Raw genomic sequence first — 14,576 nt, forward strand, 5'->3', positions numbered from 1 at the left:
GTGACCATTATTATGGGTTAAATGTTATTTCGATTGATTTATTTTCTTAAGTTTGTGTTTATAATTTAGACTTTCACCAAAACGTCGGTGAATACGGACCCATAGCACCTAGCAGAGTTGATGTTCATCCGTTGTGCAAACAATTGGTATAATGCGCTAGCCAACAGCGACATTTTAATTCGGGAAATTGCGAACTGATCCAATATGGTTGATAAAAAGTACGAAAGAAAGACGAAGTCAATAAAAAGCAATTATTGCTTGCTTAAATGGTACCATTCGCATGAGTTTGTGGTTTAGGTTACAATATACTAAATACTCGTTTCATGTAGGGCTGTACTCTCTAAAAAAATATCATAGTTGACTCGAAGGCATGTTTTACTTCTTAAACTATTGTTCGGGTTTTATCTTTCGGAGATAATGGTAGGGCATAAATAGGTGTTCACCACCGAATCCCTGAAATATGATGAACTTGGAGACTTAAGTAAAGCCTTGCACTGAAAAAGGTTACATTCCACTAAGAAACGGCCGAAAAAAAGTTGCAAAAAAAGTCGATTTTGATTAGCGTCAAGTTCTTTTTTGGTTTGAACATGACATATCTTTTTTATTGCATAAATCGATTCAGCTTAGAATGGCCTTTAAGAAAAGGTATGGTTATGGGGGTCTCTATGTTCAAAATGTTGAATTTATTTTCGCTCAACGTTGTCGCTTTTACATTGAATTACTGTGAAACCATTTATTTTCGTCGGCACAAAATTTCGCCCTTTTCATAAAAATGACTATTTCGTCCGCTCTTAAATTCGTCCATTTCTGGTTTTGAACAAAAAAACGTCCGATTTGTTTGTAATACATGTAATACGCGGTTGCAAAAAAAATCGTGCTGGGGAAAGAGAGGTGACACTTGGTAGTCACTTGCAGGAGGTGGGCCTTGTTTGGCATATGCCAATTAACAAGTCTGTTATTTTAGGTCTGACTAATGGGGTTATTTACCCTCGGGACTTCGGTTAAAAACCATTGCCCGAGCACACTGCTTAACATAAAACTCTGCATAAAAAGCCAAAAACGGCCATAAAATGGACAGCCCGATTTTACTGGGCTGTACCATTGGTATAAATATAAAACTTTGCAGTGTTGGTGCGGTGCCTTAATAAAAATCTATTGGTTTAAAAATATATAACCTTTATATGAAGCGTTAAAAAGACGCAGTGCTCTACAGTGGATAGGCCTAACGCGGTTAAAAAAGCGGCGCCCTAATTGGTTGATGCGCTTATACAACGATGGCGCTGATTGGCCGAAATTTCTTATTAAGGATTGCCAGTAGGTCAATCCGTTTTAAAATAGATTTTCCCACGGCTGACTTTGTACTTTTAAGAAAAAGTAAACAATAATGGTTTATATGCAAAAATATAAATGAAAGAAAAAGAATGAGTTAATCCAAAAGAACTTGGAGTTGTTTTATAGTATTAGATTACTATTATTTTAGGTGATAGTAACTGTCCCTTATAATTTTATGTCATTGACACGTTCTTTGTTATGATTAGCGGATAAGAGGGACTGAATAATCGTTAACGAGTATTTTAAACAACGAAGCCAATAGCCAATTGGTCTTTTTTACTATCACGGTCAAACTGATAACAATCTTACCTTTATCGGCGCCAATTAGAGAAGGTGCGAACATTATGGGTTATAATAAGCGTAATTTGTAACAAAGCGCAGAATATATTTCAGTCAGGTGTTGATCACACATCGTCATATTTTAATTGCGTTTAATAGTATTGTCTTTAATCCGGATTTGCCGCGTGTAGGCTGTATAATCTGCAACACCCCTGAAAAACACAATACACACAATGGGTAATAAAGTTGTTAACAATTAGCGCTAATCAACACTATTATACCTAAACGAAGTCGACGCATTCGATACAGCCTTATTGCATTCGCGTTTTACAGGAAATGTCAGTTGTCAGTACACTGTATAATGAACACCCCTTTGTGTCAAAACCGGATTTAACTTGAGTGTGAATAGTCGACTGTTTCATGTTCTTTGTATCAATACCATCTGTGTATCTGTATTATAAGTCTACCAGTCAACAAACAAGGTGCGCGCTTCCGCATATGGGTATTCGGACGTTCAAAAAATTGACCTACGGTTTAGCGTTCACGCCGTTGAACGCATTAAGCAATATAACTCGTTTTTTTTCACTATTTCTTTATTTGCAAAAAATACTAGTGGCTTATAACTTACCTTGCAATCTTTTTTTCTCGCATTTTGCGAGTGTGCGAGTGTTAATTTCGAGCCCTGTGTATATGCGTGGATTACGCTCGATTTAAATGCCTCATGCCTACGGTAATTCAGTCTTATTTGTTTCAAATATGCAACATGATTGTTCGTTAGGATCTTGAATTCGTCCATCAGACGAAGGACGAAAAGGGCAAAAATTAATGTCGGACGAATAATAATGGTTTCACAGTATAGGGAAACTATTTAGTATATTGTGACCTTTAGACAGGTAAACTTTGATAAGATCTCGCAGTTTCAGTGTTCCTTAACCCTTGCATTGTTGATAACATTTTGCACCCATGGCCAAGAGAGAGCGCATTACAACTATCAGCAACCCATTGGGTTATAAAGCTGATAGTTGAATTATTGCAACTATATGGGTCTCTATGGCAGCATTGGCGTTTGATTTAGTGTAAAATAACCTCAAACATAAATTAAACGTATACGAAGCCGTCAGTCAATTGAACGCGTATTTGTGTACCGAATCAACCCACTAGTATGGGCAAAAGCCCGTGAAGCGGGCGTTGACCGTTCATACATATGGGAATTTAGACTTAAAATTACATGAGAATACCACATATGGATACGTCTAAAAAAAATTGCCACGCAACATTTATTTTCGCGATGCTATTTATGGCCTTGAACAAATCAAAAACACTTTGACATATGCTAAATCACATGTAAATGCATACCTCAGGAAAAGTTATACAGGTTTTTTTTTCCACTTTTTGGGAAGATAGCCCATGGCTTTGGGATTGGGAATTTTATCGGCATTTTCATGAAATTGGGAAAATTAATTCATTAGCCATTTTTTCCAAACGAAAAGTCCACTTATTAGGGAAATACTAAATTTGATATAACACTTTATAATCATTAAAATTAAAAGAACAAAATCATAAAATACTTTGTTAGTTGTAATTGAATTAAAATTGAGATAAAATACGCATAAAACACTACTTTACTTCTTTCTAAAAAATCTATAAAAAAAAATATAAAAAAAAAATTTTTTTTTTTTTTTTTTTTTTGGAAATTGGGAATTTTTTGCCACATTTTGGGAAAAAAAGTATACTTTTTGGGATTGGGAACATAGTCGTATTTTGGCTATAAAATTGGGCCAAAAAAACCCTGTTATATCAATGATATAATAATTGTGTAGCGAATCACACTAAATATTCTCGCATTATTTTTTCTTCGCAACCGTTCCAAAATTAAGTCATTACTCAATTATCTCCCCTGAATGCTCTTCTTCAGTGGGTATAAGCCAAAGACTGGTTCACTACATATAGTGACAGTCTTTACCAAACACAATTTAGGTGAACATAACCCGTCTTTAATATATTGTCGAATCTCAGATTTCTGTCGAATTTATTTGCTTTGATCTTTTCGATATCTTATTGTTATTATTATCCTGACAAATCACAAAGGCTTGTTAAAAAAATATTTGTTTTAAACATTATAGCTGGCATCTCTATTCTTCCAGTATTCTCGCGGTATTTCAATAACGACACCCTACTGTTTATTTGTCAGAATTTGTGACGCATTTTCCATTCGCTCTCAGAAAGAAGTTTTTACTTGTGATCATGAGCAATATTCTGGTAAGTTGTCGTTGTTATCCACCAGAAACACATTTATTTTCAAAATTTAAAGATATTCTGATCTAACTTTTTAGTCTTTTAGCTTTAATTTTTAACGTATTTACACCTCGTCTGCTCGCACTTTACCGACATCCCGAAAGGTTACATATCGCTATAATTAGTTAAGGCCTCAAACCACAAAATCCGATACCATTGGATTTTTGTACAACAATCTTACGTAAAAAATCTGCCAGATTCAAATCAACAAAAAACAAGACACTTATAAATTGTCTGCGTTATTGATCAAATTTTAAGATATTTGTTGGTTTTCCTTTTTTTAGAAGCTGTTCTGCGAAGGCAAGAGCGCCTGGGCTTCATACAAGCCTATCTATCCAGCAAAACTGACAGTTTTGGTTTACAGAAATCAACAAAGGAGGGATTCCTGAACTATCATAATTTCCAAGCTATACACATCTGTTATTATCTGTGGTGATTTTTATTGGTTCTGTTGGTTTACTTGGATGGAACATGTGTGAACTTTTATAGAACTTTGAAAAGTCTATATATGTCTATCTATAAACAAAAATCATCTATGGTATAATAAGATCAGATGTGCAAACAATGTCAAAGGGTTGTTAAATTAACAATTTGAAGGCAATTATGCTGAAAAAATATGAAAGTTCCCATGCAAATTTTGTCTGTATTATGACAAGTGTCTGCCGATAGTTGTCAAACTAGTAATACAAAACTTACCACAAGTATGTAAAAGCACTAAGTACCTGTGAACATTTTTAGTAAGATAGTGTAATTCTAAACAGTAGCAAATAGCTTGTTTAGTAAATGCATAATGCAATTAATATGGTTTCCATTCTATTGTGTAATTAATAAATTGGTTGTTACTTGTCAATCCATGATAAATGTTTTAAGGCTAATACAAAACCAGCAATGTTAATTTTGTAAAACGTAATACAATAACACCACTTTGTAATTTCATATACGTTAATATTCTTGAAATGTAGGTTGATGACAGTGTTTTAGTTTTACTTATTTTGTAACTATTATTCTATGTGCAAATAAATGATGTGAAGTGTTTGGTATCTCCACACAATACCACATACCTTTTTATATATGTACTGTGCTATGTGTTATTTGAATGTTTAAATAAAAAAATATGGATGATATAACATGATGCATTCTAATATTTGCATTCAAATTGTGACTATAGACAGAGCTCCAGATAAGGGCCGTACAGCCGTAAATACGTCGAAAGTCTACAAGAAGTACTAGGTAGAACAAGAAATGTACTTCGACGTACAATTTTCACCGACCCTTGAGTGTTAGCCAATCAGAAGACACCTTACGTCTGTTGCTTTTAGAGATATTTGACATTGAACATTATTATTATTATTATTATTTATACTGAATTATGCGACTATCGACCGCTTACTCATAGATATTGTGCGTATTTATTAAACATTATTATTATTATAATTAATACCAAATTATGCGACTATCGACCGTTAACTCATAGATATTGTGCGTATTTATTGACCTGGCGTGGCGGAATTAACCTCTGACTTATGCAAGTTATGGTTATCACAAAATACGACCAACGGGGAGGTTATAATACATTATTTATCCCGTTAATGCTTTGTAACTGTTTGGTTACCGTTGGGAATATCCTACACAGTAATGCGCTGGACGGTCGTGATACTCCGCCTTCTTCAAATTTGTATATAATCTATTTCAATGCATTAAATGCTTAAAACTTCTATTTGTTGTTTTTTTGCCATTCTGATATTTTTATTTATTTTTTCCTCAATTAAAAAAGAGATTTTAAACATTTATTATGAATAAATCTGAAGGAAAAGCGGCTCAAGAGACTAGTGTTTTGATTGGCTGTTCAGAAAATGTGTACGTAGAAGTACAAACATGTATGTCGAAGTACAAATTGTACTTTGACGTACAAATATATACTTTGAAGTGTATTTTATATTTATGTCGACGTACAATTATTGTACTTTGCCGTACATTTTTCTTTTTAACTTGTAGGTCTTCTTGACTCAACCCAAATGGTACGCCATAGTATGTCTTTAGGGTTATCTAAAGAATGCTCCCACTAAAGGGTTCAATACAGACACCTCCCAGTGACTAAGCCAGTTAGCAGACACCCCATCCACTAAACCACAGACACCGAACCAGCTATAAATTCTGTGGCTAGAAAAAAAAAAAAATAAGATGCTAGATCTTTAAGCTTGGAACATGTATCACGTTTTAAGATTGATTTTTTTGGATGCATTACTAAATTATTGCAACAATTATAATATTTTGAACACAATCATGTCCATGTATTTATTAAAAATACATGGTTTTCAAAAAAAACTTTAAAAGCTTTTGCCCGTAAATTAGGTAGCACCTATAATCATATTATGAATTTGATGCTGTTAAAGCTTCCGACATGAATTCATGTCGGAACGATGCTATTGCAAAAAAACGTTAAACGATATGAGGTCGATGTAAATCGACCTCATATTTATAGGAGTAATTTTTAATACGGGCAAAAGCCCGCAAAGCGGGCGTTGACCGTTTATTTGTATCACTTTTCTGAAATACAAAGAGACATTACCTTATAGGGATACAAGTCAAATAATTTCTGCCGTCACCTATTTTCGCGATGGAAAATCATAGAGCGCTGGAGCACATAGGCACTTCGACAAACGCTATATGACACGTAGATGCATTCCTCGTGAAATAATACGGCATGGCAGTAATTATTAAGAAGCGAATCGTACTCTATGTTATTGTATTATGACTTTCTACGATCAAAATACGTCTGTTTGCCTCCCTGTGTGACACTTCCTGTTTCCCATAATGCATTGCAAATTGAAAATTGCTCTAGATGTTGTTAACAAAATCTTAAAAAAGATAACCCGTCTAAATTATTTGCGTACTTCCGGTTTACAAAACCGAATAAGGTTAGTTTCGAATTAACTTCTTCAATTAAAAACCAATATTCTATAGTTAATATTATCCCTTTACATAAATAAACAATTGTTTAAAAGTTTAATTTGTTCACAACATGAACGGCCGCGTTTCTTTCGTCGACAACTATACATGTCTGTGTGACGTCACTGCTTTCGTCGATACGTCATTAAGAAGTAAAAATTGAAACTGACATACTCTGGTGGATGTTTACATTGTTGAAATTTAATAAATAAATGGAATGCACTCGATTGGTCAATTAAAATATTGCGTTTGGTTACATGTCATAAACATCAATCTATATACATGTTATATTGCTAAAGATTACCTTTGATAACATGGGAACTGTTTTCGGCACATACAAAAATTCGCCGATTTTAAATTTAAGGTCATTATTATTCAGTCAAACTAATGGAACATAAAAGTTATCATTTTATTAAGTTTTGGAGTTATTTCTTGAGTATATTCTACGTGATTATTCTCAAGACCCTTTCTTTTGTGATGTATTAAGTTACGTTGTGATTGTAAACAATATTGCATCTCCGACTCATACTCGATCATTTTCGTACCAAACTGTTTCAAACTTTAAAAAATCAAACTGTGCTTACATACACATTGGAAATAGACTAATTCATATAGATTCTTTTTGATTTTCTTTTAGAAGCTGCATTGTCAAATGCTGGACTTCACACATTCCATGCAGCATTCTGCTGAGCAAAACTGACTGCATGCTTTGTACTCAACAACGAAGCAATTCTGGACCTATAAAGCTTGACCGGGACTGAAACATTAGCAATTGTGACTCTGTAATGTTCAACCTTAGTGGACTGTAAAGAAACTGCAATTATTGTTAAGAGACTCTGTATGTCTGTAAGCAAAAAGAATATACAGCATAACAAATATCAGGTGTGAAAACAATGTGAAAAAATAGTGAAATTACCAATTTGCAATCAGGCATGTCAAATGAATTGTTGATATTAAAAATGATAGTTCCCAGGCAGCTCTAGACGTTTGTTTCTGTATTTCTGTTACTAGAATTTATTCATTAAATGTATGCATCAATTAAAAAGCACACTCTGTTTAGAGACCATTGTGTTGTCTCATTGTGTGATGATGACTTTGAGTAATACATTGTACATTAAACAATATCTACTAAGTTGTTTTTAAGTATCGGATTTCTTGTTTATTATATAAATGAATTTTAATTTTTGCTTAAATATAAATGTGCATAATGCAGTGCCAGTAGCACACTTTGCAATATTTTAATTACAAAAGAGTGTGTTGTACACTTGAACTTATACCTATAATTAATAATCCTTGCTTAAAAATTCATTTGACACACCTGAGACCATGTTGTGTATTACCATTATTATTTTGCACATTATGCTGACACTTTGAAAAAATTGCAAATAAGCGAAAAGCAGACGTTTAGTCTTGTCAACTGTCTCTGATTACCACTGATTACTTACTTTTGAAGACCATATAAGAAGCGAAAGTGTAGGATACGGTATTCATTTTATTTGATGACTGCTTGTTATTATTTCTTCATAGAAGGCGTACTGGATGAGTGGAGTATTTCTTTTGGTTCTACATCTTTGATGAAGTCAACTCATTGACATTTAGTGCCATGACTGAGCGTGTTTTTTAACTAACAAACACGTGGTAGAAACTTACGGAATATATGCTAACTCATAACAGTGTGTCTAATACTATATGTGTTGAGTGCACAGAAACAAGGGCGAGAAGATAAGGGTATAAATGAACATACTGAATGTGTTATTTTGTTAATGAGCTTGAACATACAAAAACTTGACTTTAATCAATTGGGATGTACATGCAGTTTAATAATCGGGTTGTTATTTTATAATCATACCCCCCGTATTCGTGTGGAAACTGCCTCATTCACATGCAATACGCAGCTGCTGTCTATATGTTTAATGCCACATTCCATAATGACTGAGTATCTTTACTTTCAAAACATGAAAATGAATTAAATGAAATGAAAATAAAAAAAATAATGTAATTAAATTCAGGTGAAAAATATTCGATTATATTTTATTTAAATATGGTTTGGTAAATTATTTACTGGTAAAACAATTCTTGTTGATAACAGTAAATTCGTGATAATAAGTATGTTGTTGTTTATTTTTTGTCTCACACATAAAGTGACAGGTACACTCATATATTTAGCGTTAAGCTTATAATGTGGGTCTTCATCATAAACCTAAATTTTTGCCACTAGTATTTTCTCCTTAGCACCAACCTAGTAATGTTCAATCTGTGTATGCCATAAGCGATAGTTTTTACCAACTGTTAATTCCTGAGGATTCAGAAAAATACAATAAGTTTACCACATTTCATGATATAAGCTCTAACAGTGCGGAAGATATGCAAAGAGTATTGTGTCCAAAGCCAAAGGTGATATTTCTGGTCTGTGTAATTTTGCGCAGTGAATGAGGTCTTTGCACTTCTTTCAAGATAGACGCAAACACTCCTGCAAGCATTGTTGCATTTATATATTTATTAATATTAATTAAGTACAAAAAATTTTTCATTTACATATGCAGGGGATACATTTACGAGGTTAATGATTTAGACATGGGACCAAAATAATGAAGTACGGCACCTTTCTTTTTTATGCTTAAGTTAAATAAAATCGTTTTAGAAATAATCTTGCCCTAAAACATAAATGGCATCCCTGCATATGGAAAACATCAATAAAACACAGTTTCGCGAGATTTTTATTTTATTTTTTTAAATTCTAACATTGTTTTTAAAAAATGGAAACAAAAAATGAAATACATGTTTAAGAGTTTGAAAACAGTACAAGGGGTTACTATACAAAAAGCATAGCTTCATAAACTTGTTTAAGATTTAAACAAATTATATTTTATTGTTTTGCTAAATTACATATTGTTTTGTAAAGAAATTGAATGTTTTGTTGCATGATAATGTGCAGACTAGTGCTGCAACAATATACCGGTATATCGGTATATATCGCAATACGCAATCTGCATATTGTATTGCGATACGATTTTCATCATACCGGTACAAAATTTTTACAAAAATTAATTCACATTTCGTCCAGAAAAGCCATCCAAAATAATGATAACAAGGTAAACAAAATAAGCAGTGTAATTTTTTTTTTCGTTAAAGGGATCTTTTCACGCTTTGGTAAATTGACAAAATTGAAAAAAGTTGTTTCAGATTCGTAAGTTTTCGTTTTAGTTATGATATTTGTGAGGAAACAGTAATACTGAACATTAACCATGCTCTAATATAGCCATTATATGCATCTTTTGACGATTTTAAAACCTAAAAATTATAAAGCGTTGCAACGCGAAACGATTGAATAATTTGGAGAGTTCTGTTTTTGTCGTTAAATTTTGTGAAACTACGAAGATTGCTTATATAAGGTATAAAATACGTCAAGAATGTGTACTCGGCGGAATAGCTCAGTAGGCTAAAGCGTTTTTACTTCAGGACTCTGGCAGGACTCCAGTGGTCACTGGTTCGAAACCTGCTCCGGGCAATGTTCTTTTCCTTTTTTAATTTTTTTCTTGATTTTTTACTGGAGTTTTTACGATCCAATGTTTACATTTATCAATATAAAGCATTTAATGAATAAGTTAAAAAAATGCCAAAATCTGTGAAAAGGCCCCTTTAAAATAGCATTCTGAAAAGTATATTATACGGAGTAACGTTGTTACATCGGAGCATTCGTTCGATGCTTTTGAACAGATTATCGTTGAATTAATTGCGCACAGCTGTAAATGTTTCGTTCGATTCTAAATTGAGCATTTTTAAATTTGTAATCCAAATTTCGGAAATACGCTTCAAAATTTTAATGCTAATGTGACAATAAAAAAATATAGCGTCAAATAAAAAGTGCTTTATCCTTTGTCTCAATAAAGAGCGCGCGAAAATGATACAGACATGTAGGACATCGCATGGAAAGTATGGGTGTATTTTGTGTTGTATAAAAATGGGAACATCACGTCAGGTGAATTACGCGTGTTCAGTGGAAAAAAAATGCCTGGGTTGGACGTTATTTCATCACATCTTTAAATAGTAACAAATGCCAAAATGTATTTGATATATAAGAAAAGTTGCGAATGATTGTGTGTCTTGTTATTCTTGAGCATATTTACCGGCATATAGTAAATATTTACCAAAATTTGCTTTAAAACTGGAATATTCGGGATTATCGGATAATTGGCAAGTTATAATTTTGGTACAAGTTAGCAATATATTGCGATATATTGCAATACGGGTTTTTTAACTGACAATATATTGCAATACGTTTTTTGGCGTATTGTTGCAGCACTAGTGCAGACATATATTACCCGTGTTATCTTTATCAAACATTAAATAAGCTTTTGCACGTAAATTAGGTAGCACATATTATCATATTAAGAATCCTTCATCCGTATAGAATATATTTGTAAACAGTATTTACTGAATCAATCCTCATTAGATTGATGTGTAATATCTAATGGTACATGTTATTTGTGTCGTATCTATCTGGAAAACAATGCCGCCCGTTTCATTATGGGTCTCTATGGCAGCATTGGCATTTGAGTTAGTGTAAAATAACCTCAAACATAAATTGAACGTATACGATGCCGTCAGTCAATTGAACGCGTATTTGTGTACCGAAGCAACCCACTAGTAGTTTTATCAATAAGAAAAGTAAGAGAATGTTACCTTTTCATCTGAAAACTGTTTATTTTCGTGTTAGATTGGTAGACGATTTCCCGCAAAAGGTTATAAATCTAACCTCCTTTTGAAGAACGTTGCTTACATCTTTAACAAGTAATAATATTTAAGTCGAGACGGCAAGTTGGGTCGGTCTCAACTGAAATGAGATTTGAAGGGATCTTTTCACAGATTTTGGCATGTATTAAAGTTCACCATTAAATGCTTTATATTGATCAATTTAAACATTGGATCTAAAAAGCTGCAATAAAAAACTAGAATAATAATAAAAAAAGAAACCCTCAACAGGGCTCGAACCACTGACACCAGGAGTAAAAGTCTAAGGCTTAGACCACACGGGCATCCGTGTTCATAAAATGAATGATGTATTTTATACTTCATATAGCAATCCTCGTAGTGTCACACAATATAACGACAACAACAGAACTATCCAAATTAGTAAATCGTTTCGCGTTGCAACGCTTTATTATTTTCAGGTTTGTAAATCGTCAAATAATGCAATTATTGGATTTTTAGAGCATGTTAAATGTTCAGTATTACCGTTTCCTCACAAATATCATAACTACAACGAACATTTGCGTATCTGAAACCATTTTTTGTAATTTGTCAAATTACCAAAACGTGAAAAGGCCCCTTAATATTATAATACATGTATAGGTATGTTTAATTAATTGGTAACTGCAAAATTGCGAACCATCTGTTCTTTTTTCTGGGTAGGTTTTATTACGCCACATTTGTCGTGTATTTACATCGTCGATACTCACGTTCGGTGATACCCAGCTATTCATCTTGAAATCGGTGTATGTTGAATTTTGCCTCGCTCTGGAAAAACTGGTATTGATTTAAGTGCGTAAAGCGACGTCCCAGATTAGCCTGTGCAGTCGGTCTGTGATTAGCCTGTGCGGGATTATCTAGAAGGAAACTTTACGCACATGCATTAAGCCCCGTTTACCCATAGCGCGGCGCAATTCTAATGGCCGTTTTCAAAAAAGTTTGGGACGTGCGGAATACGCAACATACCGATTAAATGCAACGGCATTTTGATGTAAGTACTCTAAAGGATATGCTTCAAATACACAACTATACCAAAACGTTATTTATTGTCCGATTTCCTATGCGGTTTGTTGGCATGTTGCTCGGTTAACATTTTCTTATTCAAAGTTTATGTTTAGTGTGTTCACGAGCTGTTGCTTTATGTAAACCGATTCTTAACACACACACAAATAAAATCTGGAAAACTGGACTTCATGCACGTTCTTCCAGTATCGTTCCGTCTTAGTACGTTCGGGCTTCCGTTTAATGGAATTTTTCGTTTAAATGAAGTCTCTTTTGAGCAAACATCCACTTTAGGAGGAAATTCAGAACGAGGCTCAAATATACCCATAATTGACTGTGTCTTATAAAAACATAACGGCTAATATGAGGTGCAATTTGATATTAAGCCCACAACAAAACGTCACCTATGATGAATACTTTCATTAAATAACGTACACGTGAGATATTCTTTAAATTCGTATCGAATTCCTGAAATAACATCATCATTTAGGTTGATTTGAAATGATTAAATCTTTAAAAAAAAATGTAACGTGCATGTTTTGTGTAAATGTAATTTAAATGAGTTGTTAGAATAATAATAATTATTATTTTACAGTGCTTAATATTACATTGTAATAATTTGAATTTATTTGTGTGTAAACAATCGACTACGTCTACGTCTACATCTACGCATTCGTCATCAGATGTATGAGAATAAATTGGTAGAAAGACGCATGTCTCCATGATGATTTGTGCCAAATGAACTGAATTATTTACAGAAATGTAGTCCTACAACACTTGTTGTAAAACAATAGACGGCCTACCGGAGATAAACTAAGGTCAATAGCATGACGTCACTATATCGATGACGTTACGTCTTTGTTATATACGTCAATGACATCGAACGTCATGGTAACAAAGTTGGGCATGTTTTGTCAAAGAGTGCCACTCTCGGATGGGTAAGTAATGATTCAGTTATGTATTAATTGTAAGGTAAACAACAATCATATCAGGACGAAAAGAAATCAGCACGAACATAAATATATACCAAAAATGACGTGATAAATGTAGATTTGTCAAGAGAAGAATCAGACTTTGTTACAGTTTGGGACTTTTCTAACGCATCACTTTTCAAACTTGAATATCTCAGTTTATTCATTTATTTAAAATTTTACATACGATCATTTGACTACATTCTATGCAAGCTCGCGATAAAATCATTATTTCGTGACGATTGAACGCTTTAGCACGTGGGCTAGGTGTGGTTCCATATTTTTGCACGTGGAAATGTTGAAACGCGATTTAATTCTATTTGTATTTCAATTTAATTATTTTAGGAGGATTCTTATATAAGGAAAACATAAAATTAATTTACAAAACAATATACCGGTAGCTCGTATTAATATTTATGAGCGCAATCGCGCACTTTGTATTTTACAGACTACCTTTCCCACTTGCTAAAGCGTCTGATCGTCACGGATGAATGATTTTATCGTTAGCTTGCACATATTGTAGTCAAACGATCACATGTGCAATTTTAAATAAATATATTTACTCATTACTGAGCTATGCTAGTTTTAAAAAGTATTGCGTTAGAAAAATCACCAATTTGTATAAATGGCGATATACATGTTATTCCGATTTAATTTCAATTTCATAATACTAGGTAAGGTTTTACACAAGGAAAACATAACAGTAATGAAAGAAAAACAATATGGCTCGTATCAATTAAATTTTCAGGAATTATCAGATATGTGTAGAATTATCCATGGTCCAAATTTCAACACAAGCCGTTCAAAAATAAGGGAGCTATATTGATATGATAAAGTGCTGTATTAGAAAAGTTTAAACGTATACTCGAAGGTTGTTGATAGAAACATGTTGCCTTTATTGTGTGTGTTTTTTCACTGAATTTATAAATATATGACCAGCGCTCTAGAAAAACGGCGCTAAATGCATGTGAGTAAAGTGTTGTCCCCGATAAGACTGTC

General features: G+C 33.2%; 1 protein-coding gene and 1 long non-coding RNA gene across 2 annotated transcripts in view; one reads left to right on the forward strand and one right to left on the reverse strand.

Annotated features, from left to right (window-relative positions):
* Positions 1 to 11,630, reverse strand: part of LOC127864414 (uncharacterized) — an 85,379-nt gene extending 73,749 nt beyond the window's left edge. The window contains exon 1 of the long non-coding RNA XR_008041900.1: positions 11,539 to 11,630. This is a non-coding gene — a long non-coding RNA (uncharacterized LOC127864414). The remainder of the gene's footprint in view (positions 1 to 11,538) is intronic.
* A 1,864-nt stretch (positions 11,631 to 13,494) lies between these two features.
* LOC127865365 (uncharacterized) overlaps positions 13,495 to 14,576 on the forward strand; it is an 8,611-nt gene continuing 7,529 nt past the window's right edge. The window contains exon 1 of the mRNA XM_052405329.1: positions 13,495 to 13,544. Within this exon, the coding sequence (XP_052261289.1) occupies positions 13,495 to 13,544 (50 nt within the window). The remainder of the gene's footprint in view (positions 13,545 to 14,576) is intronic.

The sequence above is a fragment of the Dreissena polymorpha genome, chromosome 1 (genome assembly GCF_020536995.1).
Source record: "Dreissena polymorpha isolate Duluth1 chromosome 1, UMN_Dpol_1.0, whole genome shotgun sequence".
NCBI lineage: Eukaryota > Metazoa > Mollusca > Bivalvia > Myida > Dreissenidae > Dreissena > Dreissena polymorpha.